Source organism: Orbicella franksi, chromosome 8 (assembly GCF_964199315.1).
Source record: "Orbicella franksi chromosome 8, jaOrbFran1.1, whole genome shotgun sequence".
In the NCBI taxonomy this organism is placed as follows: Eukaryota; Metazoa; Cnidaria; class Anthozoa; order Scleractinia; family Merulinidae; genus Orbicella; species Orbicella franksi.
This window is the reverse complement of record NC_138152.1, coordinates 27,835,401-27,858,617: the sequence shown is the minus strand read 5'-3', so window position 1 is coordinate 27,858,617 and position 23,217 is coordinate 27,835,401. Positions and strand designations below refer to the sequence as shown.

General features: G+C 38.3%; 1 protein-coding gene across 2 annotated transcripts; it reads left to right on the top strand.

The window, feature by feature from the left end:
- Positions 1-19: 19 nt before the first annotated feature.
- On the top strand, positions 20-23,196 carry LOC145494360 (WD repeat-containing and planar cell polarity effector protein fritz homolog). 2 transcript variants are annotated; one of them, XM_081473806.1, is made up of 25 exons: positions 20-200; positions 1,959-2,006; positions 2,592-2,713; positions 3,457-3,516; positions 4,152-4,269; positions 4,773-4,900; positions 6,669-6,746; positions 7,312-7,412; positions 8,146-8,208; positions 8,845-8,944; positions 9,129-9,182; positions 9,442-9,478; positions 10,556-10,626; positions 11,163-11,213; positions 11,603-11,674; positions 12,817-12,908; positions 13,381-13,488; positions 13,856-13,961; positions 15,101-15,215; positions 16,423-16,546; positions 17,807-17,870; positions 18,787-18,883; positions 19,906-20,115; positions 21,085-21,119; positions 21,304-23,196. In XM_081473806.1, the coding sequence occupies exons 1-25, from the start codon at positions 140-142 to the stop codon at positions 21,376-21,378; spliced, it is 2,190 nt and encodes a 729-aa protein (XP_081329932.1). In that variant the 5' UTR covers positions 20-139; the 3' UTR covers positions 21,379-23,196. The 2 variants fall into 2 exon arrangements, with proteins under 2 accessions (XP_081329932.1, XP_081329933.1); XM_081473807.1 differs by lacking the exon at positions 9,129-9,182.
- The last annotated feature ends 21 nt before the right edge of the window (positions 23,197-23,217 follow it).

Genomic DNA, 23,217 nt, shown 5'->3' with positions numbered 1-23,217 from the left:
ACAACATATGTAACATACATGGAGATATTACCAAAAAAAAAAAAAAAAAGAAAGAAAAATTACATATGGCCGCCAACAAACGGCAGAGTACGTGACTCATGGAATGTTGAGCTGAAATATTCTTATGTCGGTTTGATAAATGGCCAGTTTACTTGGCCACCTACATTTTTGGTCGTTAAAGAAGTTTAAGACCATCGCTGGTAAGTTTAGACTCGTAATACGTTATTTACACAGGATGAAAAACAAATAAGCGTAAGTTTGTGATTTTGTTTGAATTTGACAAGCGATCGCTTTTATCATGGCACTCAAGTGATGAATTTAAAAAAAACAGGAGAGCAAACGTTGTACGAAATACAGTGCTCATTTGTGATACCGTTTCTAGAATTTGCGTCTTATCATCTCTGTCGTGTACCGTAAACTGTTGCTTATGAGCCCTCGGCTAATACAATTTCGTAAGGGCTTTTAGATGGGCTTATATCCGACGGGGCTTATAACCGGATTAAAAAAACCGGTTCGAAATCTAGAGGGGGGCTTATATTCAGGGGATGCGGTTTTTGGTTTACAGGTAGATGGGCCTATGACCAGGGGTTGGGGAGGGGGGGGGGGTATAAGCAGCAGGGCTTATAAGCGGCAGTGGTATATTACATCTCATCGTGGGCACCTGATCTAGGGATGTAGCGGGGACAAAAATAGTACCAGTTCAACACGGATTGCTGATTTGCCTCATTTCGAATGAGAAGAGCAGCAATTGTTTATTACTCATTCTTGAGTAGCAGCTATTGTCATTAAATCAGAGTTCTGAGTTCATTCCTTCCAAGTTTTGCCTCTGCCTCTGTGGATTTGCAGCAAATCATGTATACCTCCTGTAAACTTCTCTGCACACCCACATTGAAAATATCCATACTCTATACCACGGGTATTAACATTTTAACCCCTCCCTTTCCTTCTGAAATTCCAAAGTCATTACCCCCCTCCCTTCCAGATTTATGTTTCTTATTTCAATTCTCTGGAATCCTAGTTTGACTCCCTAGGACTTCCAATGAAAGAGATTTTATGCTTTTACATCTTTCGAGAAGTTTTTGCTAATAACTTTCCATCGAACAACTGTCTGCAGGGCTCAAAATTGCAACTGATATGATTGCAAGCATTCACTGAACATTTGTTCGGTAACTAAAATGTTCTCCTTTTTAAGCAAAAGTTTGTAACTAGTTTAACTAAACTAGTGTGTTAGTTACTATGGAAATTAGAACATGCATGGGCAGATCCTGCCTAAGTTACCTTCAATATTACGAACAACATTCACTCAATCAGACGCCATTACAGTGGTTTCTTTATGGATATATACCACTGGCGTATAGTGAGCAAACATGGCGGGTCAGTTGGCGGGTCGGTGTCTGTCACAAACTGTCAATTAATCTAACAAGAAATTCGTAAACTTTAAGGTCTCTGAAGCCCAATGTACCACCCAGATTGTATCGATTTTCTTTTGTAAATGAACGCAGCAAACACATGTGTGACTGATTGATGCTTGTCTTGTATCCTGCTTTCCGGGGTCATCAAGAGTTATCAGTTCTTTCTTTCATTCACACTCTTGTCTGTCCCCTCTAGAAACCCCCCATGCCCTCGGAATTCTATTCATAAGTATCCCCCCATGCCTTTGGATTTCCAGTTCAAAGTACCCCTCTTGCCCTCAGAATTTGAAAAAGCCACCCGTGGTAAAGGTATGGATATACCTTATAATCAATCCTTTAATTAAATTTGCATCAATTTGTTTAATGCATGTTAAAAGTAAACATATAGACCATGATAACAAAGAAAAGAAACACATTATCACTTGTGAATGAAAGTAGTGTTTGGTAGAATCATGATCAAATTTTCCCAATTATCACATGGGGACCTGTTAGGAGATTCTGCACGTTCATCTCACTTGCCTTTCCCTTCTCTCCTCGAAAATGCAGATTGTGATATTGGAACTCATGTCTACCATGACAAAGCTTCTGGTACAGGTAACATTTTAAGATACTTTTTAGTACTTTTGAACTACTTTGTTGTTATACTCTTGTGAGTGATGATAAAGCAGTGGCAGATCCAGACCTTGAGCTGGGGGGGGGGGGGGAGGGGGTTGCTTTTTTGCTTGCCCTGCCAGCTTTTCTTCCTTAGAACTGTGATTTTTTTTTTACCCAAAATAAGGTGGGGGGGGGGGGGCTGGGCCCCCCGGACCCCTCCCCTAGATCCACCACTGTAAAGGGTGGTAATGTGAACAGCTAAGAATTACTTAATTATTTAGCTTCTAATGTTTCAATTTTTTATAATCTTAAGGACACCTTTTACCCCATCCCTTAATCTTAATCTCTTAGATATCAACTTTGGCACAGATTTGTTGTAATGGCCAAAATTCTAATTTTATTTAGCCTCTATTAATTTTGTGGTTTAAAATGATCAATAAATTGTAATCGCCACCCTGGCCACCCCTGCCACACCCTTACCACCCTTTCAGCATCCCCCTCCCTGCCAATTTTCCACCCTGGTCACCCCGGCATTTGTTTGAATAAAGCTCTCAGTGTGGTCACGTATATGTAATAATGCAACAGGTTCTGCTGGAGAGGGGGTGTATTGTGAACAAAGAAGACTGTGGGGTGAGGACAGGGGAGTTTCATGGACACCAAAAAACCGTAGACCTGAGAAGTTGCGAGATACACTTAAGGAGTGTGAGGTGTGTAATTTTGTGTCATCAATACTTATGTTCTCCTTCCTCCATCACAACAGCGTAAAATAGTTAGGTAATAAGAATATAGCTTACTAGTAGGTCTTAACAAGTGAAGTTGATTCTACATTCATCATCCATAACGCGATAAAAACATGTAGACAGAAAACTCACTTTTTATTTCAATTACTCTTTACTCACATTATTGTTATTGCAGCTTGTGTTTTAGTTCTGTGTTGCTTTCCAGTTTCCATTTGTCAAAATATCCCTTCAAGAAGTAAAATTATAATGTTTACTCTGGATTAACAGAAATACTTGAAGATTAGTAAACTAAGGCATTTTGTTGTTATTCCCAAATATATTAGTAAGTACTAAGTAAGTAAGACTTTATTTAAGGAGAGCAAGGAGGGTAACACGCAACAGTAATACATGTAAAAGATAATATATAGATTTAGCCAAGCCTAAGAGCTCATTGGCAAAATATCCCTTCAAGAAGTAAAATTATAGTGTTTACTGTGGATTAATAGAAATACTTGAAGATTAGCAAGCTAAGGGATTTTGTTGTTCCTCCTAAATGTATTAGTAAGTACTAAGAAAGTAAGACTTCTTTTTAAGGAGGGTAACACTTGACAGTAATAGAAGATCTATATTACTTCTTAAAGAAGGTCTCTCTGTTAGTGGGTCAGTATTATGTAATTTGGGAATAGACAATATGATCTTTCTTATTCCAACTGTTTTTCTTTCCTTTGAAGGAGTTGCTTCAGCACTGTAAAGTCCTCGACGTTCGGTGGAGAACATTAAGAAATATTCAGGTATTTACTGTACCATGGATGCAATTCCATTTTGCCAGTTTGCTTAGTCAAGCTAGCTAGCCAGCGGCCTCTGTCACCTCCCACAGTAGAAGATAATAATAATTATGTTTCCAATATTAACATCTGTTGTCAAAAGTGCCTCTATTTTTATTAATAAATACTTCCAACTTTGACAACTGCAAATATCTTTTCACCTACTGTGGATTGCACCACATTTTGAGGTGAAAATGATATGTTTAGTTAAAAACCCATGAGTTGTAGAATTGATTTGAAGTTGGGACACTTCAAAGACATTTGTGGTTGCTGTGCTTAACTCTGAATTAAGTCATCTGGGATCGAACCCTTGCCAGGACCATTAATTTTATTCTCATGCTGCCTCTCTCCACCCAAGTGTATAAATGGTTACCGGCAAATTTAATGGTAGCATCCCATCCAAGGGAGAGTAGAAATATTCCTAGTTGCGTCATGCTACCAAAACCAGAGATAAGCACTGGCCTGATCAGCTACTCGGCCTGTATGCAGACATTACTTTGCATGCAAGTCTCTACACAAATTCATCATGCAGCTACTTGCTACTACTTTGAGTCCATTTGGCCTGGGCTTAATGTGTAAAATTGTAATTTTTTCTTCATCAGTTGCTGTTAAATAATGGATTCCTCATCTCCATCCTGGTGTCTTTGTCTTCTGGGGATATTGAGAAAATCTCAGTTGACAAAAGCTTAGCTGGAAAAGTTCCTGATCCAATAAACAAAGGTGGGTAGCACATGATGGTTGTCGTCATTGTGGGTAATCCCTCAATATCAAGTACTAAAGTGTCTGCTTGGTAATGTTCAGATTCTCCAAAGGCCAATTTTGCCGACAGTCAGGGCATCTGAACTCTGCAGAGGTTGGAGGTGTGCTGGCAGCCTGTTATGTATCACTTGATATTAAACTGCTAATTAATCAACATCTGCATCAATATATTGGCAGGTTTTTTTCCAGGCAACACACTTTACTTAACTTCTATTTCACAGTGACTCCTTCTGCTTATACCTCACAATCTGAAACAAACGAAAACAAAATTCATGCACAACTTTAACCCATAGCATATAATTGAAGAGATGGTCAGTTGAGGCATCAAACTGGTTATTGCAAGTAACTAGTTTAATTTTTAACAATTTATGTTTTCATATCATGTTTGATTGTCTGGTCATTTTTACATGGAACACAGTCATGTACCTGACATTCAGTTGATTAAGTCCTTTGTTCGTTTTCAGCAATTGTGACGGACTCCTTCCTCTTGTTTTCACTTGTGGAGAAAGCCAAACTTTGTTACATACATTTTAACAAGAAACCAAGCCTTGACTTTAAGAAGTTTGAAAAAATGTCAGGATTGGAGCCAAAGGTATTTAATAATAGAGTATAAATCTCAGGGGGAGGCGCAGTGGCCTCATGGTTAGTGCGCTTGTCTCTGGATCTGAGAGGGATCATTGCATTGCTTCTTGGACAAGACACAGTACCTCTCTCTACCCAGGTGTATAAATGTGTACCGGTAACCTTAATGCTTGGAGTAAGCCTGCAACGGACTTGCATCCTGTCTGGGGGGTAGAACTACTCCTAGTCACTTCATGCCACAGAAACCTGGATAAGCTCCAGCCTGATGGGCTACTTAGCTTGTATGCAGACTTTACCTTAAGTTTACCTTTTATAAATCCCAGGAGGTGGGGAAGGGGGCACAGTGAAAACGAGGCACAGATTTTTATAACCAATCTTTTAGGCTAAAACGAGACCCAAAAATAGTTCAATGACTGACACGGCAACCCAAAACAGTGCTTTCTTTCTCTGCATACTGTTATCAAGTTGTAATAATTTAATAATCACGTGATATAATTTGAATTATTCCAATAAATCAATTTATCAACGAAGGTAGTTAAGACAGACATCTACATTCTTTTTTCATCATTTATGTGCCACAAATCAACGACTGCGGACTGCAGCTGCTCTCCAAAAATGAAGAGTACAGTTATACATAAATTTGGTTCACAACCAACAAACAAAGCTCTTGAAAACTTATCATTGTTATCATTGTTGCCCACCCTCCTCTCCCTTTTGCTAAAATCTTCACACCCCTCATCACTAATACCTCAGAACATCAGCTGGGTTTATTGCTTTAACTGAATTTATACATGCACATCTTGTCTGTGTGGAAAACAAAAATTGTGTCAGGCAAGTGTTTTAAAATGGGATGGGGAGTTGGTCATTAATGCTGGGCTGGTGCACCATACAGGAAGGTATTTATTTCAATGAACTGCCACTGCATTAATTGCTCATCAAATCTTCCGGCTAAATTATGTGTGCGTTGCTTCCAAATTGTGATAAGGTCAAGTCCCACATTATTTAGTTAGTAAATCTGTCAAGTTAATAGAATCCATTCCAAACTCGCAGAAATGTAAGACGGGTCCACAAGGACAGCCAAGGATTAGTAAAAACTTTCTGAAAATTCTATATAACTGTTTCATAAATAACTCTTTTGAGTTTCATAGTTCAGTTCTGACCTGATACTGGTAATATAATCTTTAGCAGGAGCTAAATAAATGCAATTTTCGTCCTCTGGACCACTTGGACCTAGATGATAAAATCTTGCATTATCTTCACGCACCACCTGGCAAGTTAAGATCAAATTCAATTGTGTCGGAAACGGAAAAAATTTTCCTGTTCAACAGTAGAGATTCAACGTACCGCAAAGCTTCGATTCCAAAATCAGTTGTTCAGCACTGAAAATGGCGGCTTTGTGAATCAAGTAGAAGACATCTAATGCTATCACTTGGCCTGCAAAAGATTTAATATGGATGTCATTCAAGATTTCTTTCAACATCGAAAGCGAGGGAACCTCCTATAAGTCATATTTCCATATCACCTTCTGCGCATTGAGATGTTTGCTGTTCGGCAATCATATGAAAATGAGCTTCAGTGAAAATTTCTCCCGGCATGCTTTGCAAGCTGTGTCCAACGCCATCTGCACACGACCCATGAGGCATGACCCACAACCACCCACCCACCTGATATATAGCCTCACTCTTCATAAAGGTGTTTTAATCAAAATATCAATTTGGGGTGTGTTATTTTCAACTATAGTGGACTTAGAACATTTTTAATCTTTTTCCTGTTTCCAGACATCATTTGTCGATATTCCTGGCCCATCAAGCAAGAGATTGAACAGACATTTGTCCCTCAACTCAAGGCAAGACATGGTAAGCAATCTTGAATGGTCAATTTTGTATTGTGCATGTGCATGACAGGTCATAATATCAGTAGTTCATATCATGTGATCGTTCGGGTGAGGGTAGTTCTGAAAAGAACTGTCGTTGGTGACTGATGTTTCGACAACCTGAGCGGAATTCATCTTCAGAGTCAAGGCATCTTCAGAGTCACTTGACTTTGAAGATGACTTTCACTCAGGTTGTCAAAACGACAGTCACCAACAACAGTTCTTTTCAGAACCACCCTCACCCAGACGATCACACTATACGAACTACCGATACCCCTGGGTTCAAACCATTTACTATGTTGAGTTCATAATTATATCATTTTTTTACAGTTGAAGCCAGAGTGAGTGATGTCATCATGCAGTTTTGCTCCAATCAACATATTTCACAACTTTCTGTAATTTTTAAAGGTTCCTTGCATTTGTTACTAGTTACATCATGTTCTTGCTCTATATTTTAAACAACTACATGTATGCCAAAGAGTATGCAAGACTTCTGCTGGTTACCATGGAAACTTAACTTATTATAACCAAATGCATTTAATTGTCAGGTGTTGGTGTGGTGGTGCAGTCACACTGAAGAAGCCTGGCCATGGTCTCCAATGTCAGGAGAGAAAGATAGAGCAAACCTAGTCATCTTTAGTCTAAACGGGTAATGTTATTAACATCACTTACCATACCATACCACGCCACACCAAACAACATTATAAAATAACTGAGCTACTACGCATGCTCTCATTGGTCGATAGGTGTGTTTAGATGAGAGTATGTAAACACGGTTGTGACGTTTTAGATTCATGCGTATTTTTGAGAATTATTTTATAAAAGAAATAGAGCACTTTTTCCATGTTTACATAGCCTCATCTTAACACTCGGAGGGTTGGGAGAATTCTCGAAAGTTATGCAAACCCTCGACTACATCTCGGGTTTGCATAACTGTCTCGAATTTCCCAACCCTCCGAGATATTAGATGAGGCTATGTATAAACACGGAAAAAAGTGCTCTATTGCTTAACCACAGTACGCCACACCATACCATGCATGTTAATAGCTAAAAAATTGGGAGTTTCAAGGTCATCCCCATGTGAAAGAAACTTGCCTAAAAAGTTACTAGTAAATAACAGTTAGTAATGCTGGATTAAAAATGTAGGTAATTAAACTGTACTAGTCTTGTGAGAGTAAAGCATCTTGCACAAGAACACAAGTCAAAATGACCTCGGTTAGGACTTGTACTTGGACCACTGAATCCGAAGTCCAGCGCGCTAACCAATTAAGCTACAACTGCATTTCCACATTCTGTCCACAGGGAGGAGCAACTGCTTCTAGTGGCATCTTGCTAGCTACCCTGACCTCTTTAATTTTTTCTCTTTTGATTTTTGTTGTCAGGCCAAAAATGGAGATGTTGTGTTATGTCAGGACAGAGTGCGATCCTATCCATGCAGCATTTAGGTCAGTATCTGCACCTGTACAGGCAAGTACGAATAATAGATATATGTAGCAATGTTCAAATGAAACTTTTTTATACACCTCTGGTTGTTTCCATACTTTTGTTGTGAAGGATAATTTAGCGATGATCCCTGAAATACAATGAATTTCACTACAGTGAAACCTGTAGTAAACAGATGCCATATTAAGCATACACCCTCAGTTAAGTGGACATCAGTTTGAGTCCTTATATTTTCTTCACATATTAACAAATAAACCTGCTTTCAGCGGATGCCTCTGTTAAGCGGATGCGGACACCACTTTTAAGCCATTTCATTGCACAAAATCTGGACACTTAAGGCTTTTTACTTCTGAAAGCTCAGCCGAGACTCCTTTAATATCATTGTTCAGTGATAACGTTTTAAAGCTAAGTAGATTATTCCAGATTAATGCATTAGCTGACTGGGTATTGTCTTATTAGCAGTCTGTGATCTTACATTGTGTTACACTGTGTGACAAAAGGTTTAATAACTATTATTGCACATTGTATTAGAACCTGGTTAGAGTGGACACCCTGTATAAAGCGGACACTAATGAGTGTCCCAAGGGTGTTCTCTTAATACAGGTTTCACTGCAATTTTTTGTTTTGTTTATATTCAGTTTCAATCAGCCGCACCATGTACTGACCCTGGAGCAGTCATCAGCAGGGGGTGGAGACTCCAGTGTTGACAGCTGTATTTATGAGTACAATGGCACCAAGGTTTGTTGCATAGAAATGATTCTATCTAACAATTAGATTATGAGCTTGGGATCTTATCACATCATAGTTAACGAGCGTGCAGCCCAAGCCAACTATCATGCATAAGAAATCAAGAGTAAATTATCTAATGTTTTGAAATAGATCTAACTATTTGTTCAAAACGTAATGTAAATCCTCTTCACAGATCACGTTGAAAAAAGAAAGAAACAGCCGTCATTTTGTAAACAAACACACACTGGTAGGCTGCAAAGTTTACTATCTCCAACAGAATAGATAGTGAGTAGCGTGGCCAATCTGAGAACAGCATTTGTGATTGAACGCTAATAGATTTTTACTAAGTATGATAATTATGGCTGTGACAAGCTTAACAGCAACCTCTTGATCACAAAAGGTACACTGTAGACAGTCATCATTTTACTTTTACAATTTTTAGCAATCAAAATAAAATCATTATCATTTTTTTAGACAATCTTTTGTTGCATTTAATTTTTCAACAGATTGAAAAAGTAACTACTACTACTGTTCCTGTAAAAGGTATTATATTTAAACAGTTATATAACATTTTATGTACATTTCCAATCAACACAATTAGCTGTTCAGTAATGGTTATTAGCGACTACGACACCAGCATCACATAAATTATTTTCTGCATTCTAGGGGTTTATTTACAAATTCTTCATGTTTATTACACATTTTTCTTATTCAAATTCTTTGTTTGGCACATTGAGACAAAGTGAAATTTGGATATTAAAAACTCCTATTAGGCAAAAATGCTTCACATTTAACCTTAAAAGACTTGGTTATAAATACATCCCTCAAATTTGACCTATAAATTTTGGATCCGTTGCTGTGTGCTTTAAGTGCCCATAATGTCAAAAAAAAAAATTGTGCTCATCTAATTCTGCGTTTCACCTAATGAACTTCTGTGAAAAAATTTTTTGATTTAGATAAAACGCAATTTTTTTACGAATTTTTACAAAGTTCAAAATTCTATTTTCTTGCGGTCGACCCCTGCCACTGATCACATGAATAACGTGCTCAAAATGGCCATGTGACTGATGCCTGTGATGTAGATTCAGGAAGACTGATGTTGTTTTCTGGATCATAAATGTTGTTACAAAGAGTGGCAATGCACCTTTCCAGCATTTTCAACTAAATTGAGACAACTCCGGAGCAAAATTTTTACTTGTTTTCAAGTCAGATAAGTCACAACCCAAATAATGTGTTCCTGAACCTATGTCATGACTCACTTCAAACCGAGGAAGACTGGTGCGAATGGTAGACCAAAATGGCAGCAAATTTGAACGCCATTAAAAAATTATAAAAAAATTGCGTTTTATGCAAATCGAGAAATTTTTTGAGAAAGTTAATTGGATGTTATGAAGAATCAGATGAGAAAGCAAAAAATTTGACGTTATGGGCACTTTATGCTTACAACCATGACTGTTTTTACTACAAATTTGCAGAATATATCAATTTTATGGAAATTACTATCATGAAATATTTGCAGGTAAATTTATTTTCCGGCCCTTTCCGAGGGGCAAAATAGTTGATTGGGAAAAAATCCTTTCGTCAAGTTAATTCTTTTTGTATTATTTTTTTGTGCTGTAGCTCCAATCATTGTTCAACAAAGAAATCACGCTGAAGACAAGCTGCTGCTTGGGTGTGAGGATGGCATGCTTGTAAGCCAACGCTTTTGTTTTTTAAAAACTCAAAATTAAAATCAGTCCTTCGTCTTCTTCTTCTTCATCATCATCATCATCATCACCATGATCATCATCATTGTTGCACCGTCTGATAGGATGTATTAGGCATCAATCATCACTTAACCCTTTACTCCCTAAGAGTGCCAAATTGGCACACAACGTCATAACATTGTGAATATTTGACGCGAAAATTGCCTTGTGAAGATCTGCTCATTGAAGGCATAAAATTGTGACCCCCTCCTATCTGAGACATGGTTGACCACCCCCACAAGTTCTTAGGTCCTTTTTAGGGATGCAATGATGATATAGAAAGTTGATTCAATAGACCAATTTTGATGTATTAAAATTTAAATCTCACAAACTCTGTAGTTATTCCCCAGAGCCTCATGCTGAGGTCTATTGTTTTTAGGCTGAATTTTAATATATCAAAATTGGGCTAATAAATGCAAACCTTTTATATCGCACACTGAGAAAGATTTATTTGATGTTTGCTTGATGACTTTTGTTTTCAGATGTTGTATGATGATCACAGACGAGTGACACAGATGACAAAAGCTACTTTGGTAAGACACACGATCATGTTCTAGAATATGTTCCATTGACAAGAGTATCACTATGTTTTAAGTGAATAAAAGAAATCGTGCAAGTCAAGTTTTCAAAGAACAAACAGTATTTATAATTCTGGCTTTTGCAACACAATCACAAAGGTTGTGGATTGGAATCCTGTTAAAGGTGGAAGGGAATCTCCAGTAACGTCTTGCGCTGGGCTGTCAGATGGAAAACCATGAGCAGTGTCTTCCTTGCACTTAATGCCACTATCCATCTAAGTGATCCTATTGAAGGTAGCATAGCCGAAAGGTTAGATTCTGGACTTGCGATCCAGAGGTTACATGGGCAAGTCCCAGTGTAACCACTATTATTATTATCATTATCAATTGTCATGTTTCTTTAGATTCCATCAGTTATCCAGTGGCATCCTGGTGATGCTGTGGTGCTTGTGTGCAGCGCTGATGGGGACATCCAGGTAAAAAACTGTGATAAACATACAGGTTCATTGCAATTTAAATGGAGCCCCATTTATCCATTGGTGTCAATTGCAATTATGCTGGACTCCTATTAATCCAAGAGACCATTTGAGACTACGGTGGAACGTTGTTAATCTCACCATCAATGGGCCATGAAAATCCAGTTGTAAATTTCAGCGGTGGCCTCATGGTTAGTACGCTTATCTCTGGATCAAGGGGTCCAGGTTCAAGCCCTGGCTGGGGACATTGCGTTGTGTTCTTGGGCAAGACACTTTACTCTCACAGTGCCCCCACGCCATCCAGGTGTATAAATGGGCACCGGCAAACTTAATACTTGGGGTAACCCTGTAATGGAATAGCATTCCATCCAGGGGGGAGTAGAAATACTCCTAGTTGCTTCGTGCTACAGAAACTGGGATACTCTCTGGCCTGATGGACCAAATGGCTGGTATGCAGACTTTACTTCTAGTAAAGGTAGAAATATTCTTTCCAAAACCGAGCTTTTGCTTGGTCGGAATTAAAGAGGGCACAGTAGTGACATGGTTATATAAAAATTAAAAGGTAGGGTTCTACAGATAGTCTAAATATGAGTGTTCAGCATTATTGATCATCTCAGTTTTACAAGACGTGATCAGCGAATATAATTTCAGGTGTGCTCATTACATCTGATTCTTTTATATAAAGTAATAAATTGCTGGTAACATTTGCACCCATACGGCCTGTGTTTGTAGCCGATATAACGCAGACTCTGATTGGCTCATGTGCTTTGATTCCAGGACATTATTCTCCCATAATGCCAACGGCAGATTATAGGCCTGTAAAAACAAAGCAAAAGGCCATATAATAAACAACTTATTAACCTTGAAGGTTTGGTCTTAACAGGAAAATCTCAGACCTCAGCCTTGTGGTATTGACCTCACTATCGCTCGATCAATGCGGTAAGGTCTCGTATTGAGATTTTCCCATAAAGACTTCACTCTAGGTTAATAAGTAGTTATAATTAACGATTGGTTTACTGTTGAGACTGGGGTCTCAAATGATGGATCACGTTTCTTAACTGAGTGAATTTTTTGATATTGTTTAGTGAGTTGTAGTCTGTACATTATAAAAGAATAAAAGAAATTGTTGGTATTTTTTCCAGATCTTTGACATGGCTTTAGCTCCAGTTCTCATTCAACTTGTAGCAGAGAAGCCTTCCCCACAACACAATCTTGAACTCAGGAAATATTTTCCGTAAGCCAATCCTCACCTTTCTTTCCTCAGCTGCCTTGCCTCAAAATTTTTTATTCAGGCTATCTAAATAGGATCAGTGTTAGTACTATTATCAAAAGGCAAAATTTTGAATATCAGTCACTCTTAAGGAGAGCGCAGAAGAACACTTGCCTCCCACCCATATGGCCTAGGTTCAAATTCTGGCCTGGAGCCATATGTGGGTCGAGTTTATTGCTGGTTCTCGCCCTGCTTGAAGGGTTTTTAAACAGGTACTCCGGTTTCCCTCCCTCCACAAAACCCAACATCTCTAAATTCCAATTTGACCAGGATAGAGGAACTGCATGAAAACCAGCTAAGGCTGATGTGGCTTCCTCTCTAAATATCATGATCTATTTTGTTTTGTTTTGTTAACTCCTAACAACTACATTAATTATTCTGTGTTTAGCTATTTTACTCAAGAATTTTACTAATTGCATTCATTTGTTGGTTTTAGACATCCAGTGAAACTGAATGGGGTGATATGGTCATGTGAAGCTCCCATTGGTAACCTTGCTGACAACAGTATTGGTTGCCATGACAACTTGCTCATCTTGTTTGACAGGTTTGTAGTCTTTGCTGATGCACTAAGTAAGCAGTAAAATAACCCAACATCAAACAAGAACAGGAGAGTGTGTGGACTAGTCTGGATGTGACTTGGTTTTGATTTCCGATGCTCACATTGCCATCCTCTCAATAAGGTCACAGTGGCATTTGCAAGTTACAGTATGGCAGCAAAAAAGCAATTATGGCAATTATTTCGAGAGTTTGATTTATCTCTCCAGGAGAAGTGTGGTAAGGGTGTTTTAAGAGTTGACTGCATGTACTTTAATTTCAAAATTGGTTACTGTCAGGATCTATTTGTGGAACTTTTTATTAATCAATGTCGAGGATAGGTTTAGCACTGAATGCTTTTGTTGTTTATATTACAGAGGACCTTTGTGTCTACTGAGAGTTGAACTTGGTGTGCTAACAAATGGGCGACTTGGCACAGTGGAAATGGTATCAGAGTACATCAAACATGAGCAAGCAGAGGAGGTAAATACTATAAGACAACATTCCACTTGGGGTCCGGAGTGAGAGCTGAACTTGGCAGGCTCAGAAAGGGGTGACCTGGCACAGTAGAATGCATCAAACATGAACAAGCAGAGGACAACATTTCACTGTGGGTTTTGGGGTGGGGTATCAAGCATATGAAGGGGTTTTTCCCAAATGTCCCAGTGTCCCTGAAAATACCACACATCAGCACTTTTTGTCAACTTGACAAATGTAATTCAATTCCACTTTTTTATTTCTTGGGGCGAGTTAGATACACATGTATGTTACTTACAGGAATTTATTATTACATAATTATTTGAGTGGGCTCAACTTTCAGGAAAAAACCTTGGGACCAGCTGGCCCCTAGGTTTTCAGATTTAGTTGCTAGCAAAAATATTTCAGTGAAAAGCGTGAAAAGTTAGTCGCCAGTGAAAAAAAATTGGCGCATTGGCGATCCCAGTGGTCGCAGCATCAAGCTCTGTGGTACCTCTTAGGGTACATTTTTGATAACAAACTTGTTTAGAAGACTCAATATAGCTTCATAAAATGTTCTATTAGCCACAATTTACACTTAAAAGGCTGGATTTTGTCACCTCAAGCTCATTTTATCACACATATCATTTAAAGATTTTGGGATTTCTACTACACCTTGATAAAATTGATTCTCGTAACTTCTAGCAGTTTTATACAAATTTTCAAGAGGCATGATTCTTGTAATTTCCTATGGGAATTCCCTCTCTAATAATTGTAAGAGACTTGGAGCTCTATAATACATGTACTTATTGTCAAATACAGGATATGTTACTGAGAACATACAGCAGGATTTAAAACGTTTAGTTTTCACATCCATGGTCCAAATACAGTGGAGTCATGATTTTTTGAACCTCCCAGCGAAACAAAAATTGGTTTGAAAAATCAGAGAGTTTGAGAAATCAGGGGTAAAATTACAGTATTCGACTGAGGAGAGGGAACAGCTTTTGGTTTGAGTTATCAGGAGGTAGGAAAAATTGAGGGTTCAAAGAATCGGGATTCCACTGTGATTCAACTTTTACTTTACTAGAGACATTTTCAAACAATTGCAGAGGAATGATAGTACAAATGTTATGTTCAGACACATTACTGTATCTGTGCTTCAACAGGCAGTGAATTTTCTTAACAGTATGAATTGGAACACAGAAGGGAATGCATGTTTTGCATGTATGTCTATTATCATGAACAATCTTCTGAAACTACCATTGAACTCTGAAAGAGAAGGTAAGGAAGTTTCAACTTCTTAATTATGTCATTAGAGTAAGCTTAATCTCAAATGATTCTGTGAACATTATGAAAGAAAAATTTGTTTCACACTTGTGTTTACTATACTTCTGCTCCCTGGGGAAGGGGACTCCCCCCCAAAAAAATGGACAGGGGTGCTCATCATAACTTTTGAAAAGAACCCCTAAGAGGTACCGAGATCCTGCGTCATGGGCATGGCTTGAAATGTTTTTCACTCCTAAGAGGTACCAATTCTAAAACAACACATTATCTCCTGTCATGTTCAGCTCAGTACCCTATAAGGTACCACAAAAGCTCACACTGTGGACCTGTTGAGGCTGAACACCCTGAGAGGTAGCGAAACTGCTTTTTTAACCCCTCGAAGGTACGACAAGCACCCAAGTCCTTTTTATATCAGAGTTCCCCTCATCCAGGGTCTACTTTAGCATGTATAACATGGAGCATCAGGTCCTTTGAGACAGAATAAATGACAGGTCCCATTTGTTCAAAGAGTGGACATTGCCATCAACTGTACAGTGGTTGTATAAATACTAACAAAACAAACAATGTGTTATCCATCTTTTTAACAATTGGGGTAACTTACCAAAGTTCTGCATCCTGATTGTGCCACATAGAAGTAGCCATATATAACACCTTTCTAGAGCAGAGAGCTTATCCCCTGTCTTACGAAGGGGAGGGGGTACTCCTTGTAATGGAGTAGGTGGAGAGTTTCCACCTTAGAGGGATATCTTTTATTGCTGGAGGTATGTCAAACAGCAGGTGTTTCGTGAGTTGGAGTATAAAAAAGATATGGAAACGTTCACTTAGGTTTTAAAGGGGAATTAGGTATTTAAAGTTATTTAAGAGGAAACTTAGGTATTGAAAGGAGAAACAGAAAATATTCATGGTTAACACACTCACTCCAAAGGTATAGAAACTGTTGGTGAAAGGGGTGCAATTTTCTATGGGAGGTATCGATTAACAGGGTTACTTTTTCCTGTCAAACATGTTCTATAAAAGGGTAAGGGTTTGGCTCTAGGGGTGGATCCCCACATTAAAATTTGTACAACCCCGCCCCCCTCCACAGCTTCTTACATACACCACCTCCATACCCTGAATACCAGTAGTTTTGTCACGATTATTGACATCCCAGCTTGTGCTATAGACATTTCAGCATCAGACAGTGTAATGTGTTATTGTGTTACAGGTTTACTTGAAGAGACGCTTGGTAGTTTCTATGCACCAAGTCGACCGCTGTCTGATGTCACAGTTCTACAATTCCGAGACATGATTAGCAAACTTTCCAGAAGATTCTTCCACCACTTACTCAGGTGCTGATCACAAAACAATTTCTCTTTGATTTTTTTCAAATATCTGATGAAATTCAGTTCGGAGAATTTGGATCTGTGATAATGTAACTGTCATAATTTGAAATCATCAGACACTGTCCTGATGGACATGTACCACAAAATTTATTGATATGTACCACTCATTTCTGACCAACAAAATTAAAAAGGGAAGTCTAAAAATCAGTAAACATATTTCCTATGTAAAGTCATTTTATATTGGTTGTTGTCAGAAAGAAATGATAAATGAGCTGGTGACACAAATTACTCTGTGGGAAAACAAGAATTCTGAGTTGGCTTCCAGGAGGAGTTAAGCATACAGTATGTCCCTCATGCAGCACATTGGTTAGACCATCTTACAACTGAGCTTGGCCAAATTATAACCAGGTTCAAATGTAACAAGAATCTCCTAATCTGCACCGAGCAGTTTTGGCAATGTGTGAGATACCGTAGAATTCCGAAAGTAACGATCCCTCCAAAGATCACAGCTCGCCAAAAGTAATGTTAATTTTTTATCCTTCTATTGAACCCCAAATGTAACACCCAAAATAATGACCCACCCGAAAGTAACGGCCGTTTCAAGATTATTTCTCAACTACAGTTAACACTGTAGTATATTTGATACAACATTTCAAGCAGTCGTTTAGATCAATGTATAATGCGAACAACATTTGAGGCCTTTTGTCTTTATACAGTCTGCTTTGTTTATGAGGGTAGTTAGTAACATACATGTATGTAAACAGAATTGTTAACTTTGGGTTATGCATCTGCTTTGTCTGAAAAACCATGAATTATCGTGCAATCGTTTTTTAATCATCTGAAAGTAACAGCTACCCAAAAGTAATGGCTGTCCGAAAGTAGCATCTCCTTTTGCCTGCTACATCTGAAAGTACATGTAATGGGGGCCCTTACTATCGGAATTCTAGCATAACTTAGAAAATAAAAATCAATAATAACCATGATAAATATTACACATGACTCTGGGACTGTTATGCTTTGTGCACCTAGTTACACATGTTGACTTCCATCTGTCTTTTCCCGCTTGATGAAAGAGCATTGTATTAGGGTGCAGAAGATCATAGGTTCCACTTATTGGAGTTCTTTTACAATCCAGTTTATCTTGGTTCACTTACAATAATAAATCGTCCCCGCTATTATAATGTGAAAACGTTTTTTTAAAACTTTTTTCCTTTTAGTCAGAGCTTGAATATAACATGGTTTGTTCTCTCTCTGTTGTAACATTAGATACAGGAGATTTGAAAAGGCATTTCTGCTAGCAGTAGACATTGGAGCAAAGGACCTCTTCATGGTTAGCTAACTTGTACAATCATGTTAAGTTCAATTAATTCATTGTCTGTGGCATTTAATTTATTTATTATTTAATTTATTTATTATAATAATAGTAAATATAACATTCAAGTGTTGAACACTGACTGAAACTCTTTGAATTTTAGATTTAATAATTTGGTATGGTATTAACATCAATAGGTCGTGTTGGCTCAGTCTCAGTATTTATATGGAGTTTTAGTTTACCATAAATCCTCAAATTAGTGCCTCCCCTTAAATAGGCACCCCCCCCCCCTTCCCTCCCCCTGTTTTATGGAAGAGTACTGACACAACTGATAACAAGCAACTGTTTAGCAACTCATTCAAGCACTGCACATTGACCATCGCAATGGATGGTAGTGAAGATCTGCTGATTGATCATTGCCTAAAGCCCAACCAACCTTGTGCAGCAGGCTTAGACCAGCTAAAGAGGTTACATTACGTAGCTCTTCAAGAGAGATAGGATCCCTCAGAGACTTCTGAGGGACTGAGACATACATATATTACAAAAATCGATCACATCTTACCACTATTTGGGAAAAATTAAATAAGCGCCTTCCTTGGATGAGCACCTCCTGTCTTCTCCTAAATTTGAAATTAGCACCCCGGGTATAAACAATTCTAGGATTCACAGTAAATCTGCTACCATTCTATCATGTGGTTACGCCACCCACTATCTATTCTGCTGTAGGTGATGAGTATCCCAGAGTGTGCGGTTGCTAATAGAATGGTGGCTGCTTCTTGCATTTTTGAACTGTCTGTGAAGAAGATTTAGATGAAGTTCTGAACAACTAGGAGATTTATACTGAAGCAATTATTTGCTCTCAATTTCTATATGTGATACCGGTACTTAACTCAGGAAAATAGACTTGTCTGATAGGTTCTGTATCATTTCCTAGGACATTCACTATTTGGCATCTGATCTCAGCAACACTCCTCTGGCTGAAGTAGCAAAACAACGGGCGATACAGATTGACAATGAGCCTTTAACATCAGGTAGGTTGAGATCTTTTGACCAGTTATGGTGTACCTTATCCATGAAGTAATCTTCATTTATGACACAATATGCTGTTTTTCCCAATGTCAATATATTACCAGATGGAAAGGTGGCAAGAATAAAGAAAATCGTCAACTAGGCTATATAATGGGGGGGGGGGGGTGGGGGGGGATTTTGTACAGTTTGATGTACAACTAAATTCTCTGAACCAACTTTTAAAGAATTGTAAGGTACTTAGTAAGGAGAATTAAGCCTTCAAGCCTGACACAATGTAATGATGCAGTGGGATTTGCAAGCTACACAGTATTTTGCTGACTACACTGTAATTTGCCTTTTGTAAAACAGCAGCAAAACTAGGTAGTAATCACATCTGGCTAATTGCAAAGAAATACATGTGATGTAATGAGCCAATGAGACCTCATTGTGTTGTTGTAGAAAATATCCATACCCCTCCCATGAGAGGTTTTTTAGTTTGAAGCCCCCATCCCCACCCCCCTGGAAATTCCGGTTTAGCTTCATACTTTCCTTTAAACATTTCTGCTTTCGAACCCCCCCCTCCCCCTCCCCCTTGGAATTTTTGTGAATTTCCATGGTTTTTTCTGGAACTGCACAATGCAAAATTATGAGGCAGGTGACAACATTTTCAAAAGTGGACATGTAACTACTGAATTTCTATTAAATAGGACTAATTCAATGAACGTCAGGAGATGTGGTGCCCTCATGGTTAATGCGCTTGACTCTGGATCAAGTGGTTCCAGCTGGAAACATTATGTTGTGTTCTTGGGCAAGACAGTGTGATACTCTCACAGTGCCTCTCTTCACCCAGGCGTAAAAATGGTACCAGCAAATTTGATGTTATGGTGGACTGGCATCCTATCTAGGGGGGGTGGGGGGGGGGGTGGGTAGAAATACTCCTAGTCACTTCATGCTCCAGAAACCGGGATAAACCCTGGCCTGATTGAGCCATTTGGTTTGTATGCAGACTTAACCTTTTTTAATGTACGCTCATTATGATTTTAAGATACTGGTGAATCGTATGAAGATGAGGAGGATGATCTGTCTTATATCGAAGATGACATGGCCAATGGAGAAAGAAGCAGAAATGGCATTTACTTTCAGGGTGATGAGTATGATTTCATGCATAATCAGACACTTTCACCTCAACACCTCATGCCGTCAGAGGAAGAAGACAATGATGGAGCCATTCTTATGTTACAAGGTGCACAAAGAGGTGAGCTACAACTTTGTGAAAATGATGCACAATACTGTGCTGCTCCGGGAAATGTCGATGTCCATTCTACGGAAGGTCATCAGAGGTTCCAAGGGGTGGGGGTTGGTGCTAAACTTCATTCCCTTGGGTGGAGAGACTGCCATGTAAAAAGGATGGGGTGCTCATCAGAAATTTTGAAAGCAACCACTGTACCAAGATCCTGTTTGTGGGCGTGGCTTGAAATTTTTTCAATACCCAAGAGGTACCAATTCTAAAATTTGGGTTCTTCCCAAATAAAATAAAATAATTTGGGTTCTTCCCCAAAATCTAAACACTTGATCCCAATTTTTCAGAATTACATGCCTTCTTTACTTTTATTTTTTTGGCAGCACATTGATTTATTACATGTAGCTTGAGTTTACCGGTATTTTTTTTTTTCAAGTAGACTTCCACATTCCAGGCTCTCTTGCTTTTGATTCCCAGTTAACATTTCCTTTTTTTCCTGCAAATTATTTTGTCACTCTTCATTACTACTGTCTACTTAACAATTAGACCCGTAGCCCTTGCGGGCTACGGGTTGATAGCCCATGAGGCGAAGCTGAATGGGCTATTGACCCGTGGCCCTTGAGGGCGAAGGGTCTAATTGTTTTAGTATCACCAACTAATCGGACAAAAAAGGCAATAATAAAGTTAGCAAATGCAAGTTGAAGAAATCTTTGTTTGGGAATAAAACGAAAGAAAGCATCACGCTCGATTGCGCCAATTGTGCTACTCAAGGACTATTACTGATAGTCCTCTAGTAGCGTAGCCAATCAAAATGCAGGATTTGCATTAGTCCACTAGTTGGGCGATAGTATGTTAGTTTGTCCCTGTATGTAGAGGTCCCCTAGTTATATGCTTCTTTTTAATTCCATAGTAATTTCCTCATCTTTCATTAATTTTTCCAAGTGGTCTCTATTTCTTTTTCATGTATTTTGTGTTGTCATCTAGGTCACCACCACTATTCTGGACAAGAAGTCAATGAGGTATACATGTTTTGATTATCACAGTAAAGAATATTATATCAGTGTAACATAACATGCAGACCAAGTTGAGTCCCTTTATGTAGTGTACCTGTATGCCAACTAAAATTCTCCCATCTGTCACTATGCAATGTCTGTGTAATAGGTTAGGAGAATGTGTGTTTACATCAAGTCATTTTCTCCACAGCTGGGACTTGATACTCCAGGAGAGATGGAAAGCCCTGCAGGAACACTGAAAATTGTGCATTTTGGTGTGGTGTAATCAGAATTATTTATTTACTGGATTCACTGTCAAGACGTTTTTCAGTGTACAATTGTTTTGAAACATTGCAACTACTCTTCTCCATGCCTCTGGTTAGGATGTAAGGCTGGTTTTCACTAGTTAAGGAGTCATAGTCTGTGTCGTAATCAGAAGCGCGGAGTGATACGATCTGGTGAAAATAAAACTGATGGAGTCGGAAGCAGAACACCGCATCCGCTTACGTCACTCCATCGCTTACGATCCAGTGAAAACTAGATTGTCGAAGTTGTAAGCAGAAGCTGAAGAATAAACCAATCACAATGTTCATTTCCGGGCCTTGCGATTGGTTGGTTCTTCAGTTTCTGCTTCCGACTCCGGCAATGTAGTTTTCACTGAATCACAATGGACAGAGTAGTAAACGGAATCGGAAGAAATGGAAACGTTCTGATTCTTCCGACTCCGATTCCATCAAGCTTATGACTCTGCTTACGACTCTGATTTTCAATTTTCACTAGGTTATAAGGGCTCTTACAACTTCGACCGCGACTCCGTCGCTAGTGAAAACCAGCCTGTAGAGAACAAGTCCCTCTTTTGGCAAATCTCTTTTACAGTGCAACTATTCACACCTGGCCACTTGGAAAAGTGTTAACCAACCAGAGCGTTTCTTAAGAACAAAGGATAGCGATCTTTTTCCCGAACAAACCAATAACATTGAAGAGTACAAAAAGTAGGTCGTAACAAAATTGAAACCCAACAAAGTGTGAAGTGTTCCAAACTTCTCAGGAAACTTTGCCATTAAATTTTGTTGATGGGTTAGCTTTAATCCTAAATTTTGTACCCTCTTTAACGGTTTCTGTTTAGTTGTCGCAAAATGAATTTTCAAGCTAAATTTTTCAAGCATGGTAATTGGCGGTCAAGGACTGAATCTGTAAGAGGGTAAATAACACAGAGGAGTCAATGGCATTTATGTGTTCATTTCAAACAGACCCTAACTAGTTACCATCATGAAAAAGCTACCAATCCATTGTTCATAGTGTACGTTTTGATTTGTTAGTTTTATTCTAGGTGGTCCCAGTTTGAGTAGTCAGTCACACTGTAATGCACACATTAAGTTTCTGATTTTTATTATCAAATCATGGGATAGTGAAAATGCTCACTGAGAATATTCTGAAGGTTAACATGCTGTCATGGCAAGAACCGGTCCTTTAATAGTAGCTTTAAAATGAAAAAAAAAAAACCTACATTCTCATTCTAGTTGTGGAATTGACTAGCACTTGTTCAACAGAGAAGTTTTTGCCGCACCTCTCACTAGAAACCCAACTTTGTCTGCCAAGGCTGCTTTTAGATTTTGTATTATAAAGTTCGTTCTTTTGACAATCTGTACTCCATGAATTGGGTTCTAGTATAATTCTAGTATTGTTAGAATACTATTTAAACTGACACCAAATCATGTTTTATGTTGACATCAAACTTATTTTGTTACAGTTCAATGTACAGGCATAAAATAATATCTAAAGTTAAAAGATTACAGATTAGTTCATGAGTGAAGTAATTTTATACATTCTATTTTTTCCCTTAACCTTTCGTTTTCTTTTGTTTATTTATATCAAATAGTCACTGACTGTTAGCTATAGTTTCAAGATAAAAAAATTGAAAATTAGTAAATAAGTTATTAGTCATTAGAGATCTATGTAAATAATTTCATTGCATTGTTTTGTATGTTTTTATAGTCTTCTGTAGTTGTAAGAAAGTTGTTTACATTCTTTTGTTTACGTTCTTTCATTGCACTTTACAAAATTTGTACAAACATGTAAAAACTTGAATAAAGGAAATATTTTTTGAGCCTAATGTTTCTCAGTT

What these genes read in the sequence shown, in the direction of transcription:
- LOC145494360 (XM_081473806.1), top strand. Translation starts at nt 140, where the DNA reads ATGGCCAGTTTACTTGGCCACCTACATTTTTGGTCGTTAAAGAAGTTT. An exon ending in GAAGTTTAAGACCATCGCTG is followed by an intron (nt 201 to 1,958) that starts GTAAGTTTAGAC and finishes TCGAAAATGCAG; the next exon opens with ATTGTGATATTGGAACTCAT. An exon ending in TTGTAAACAAACACACACTG is followed by an intron (nt 9,183 to 9,441) that starts GTAGGCTGCAAA and finishes ATTTTTCAACAG; the next exon opens with ATTGAAAAAGTAACTACTAC.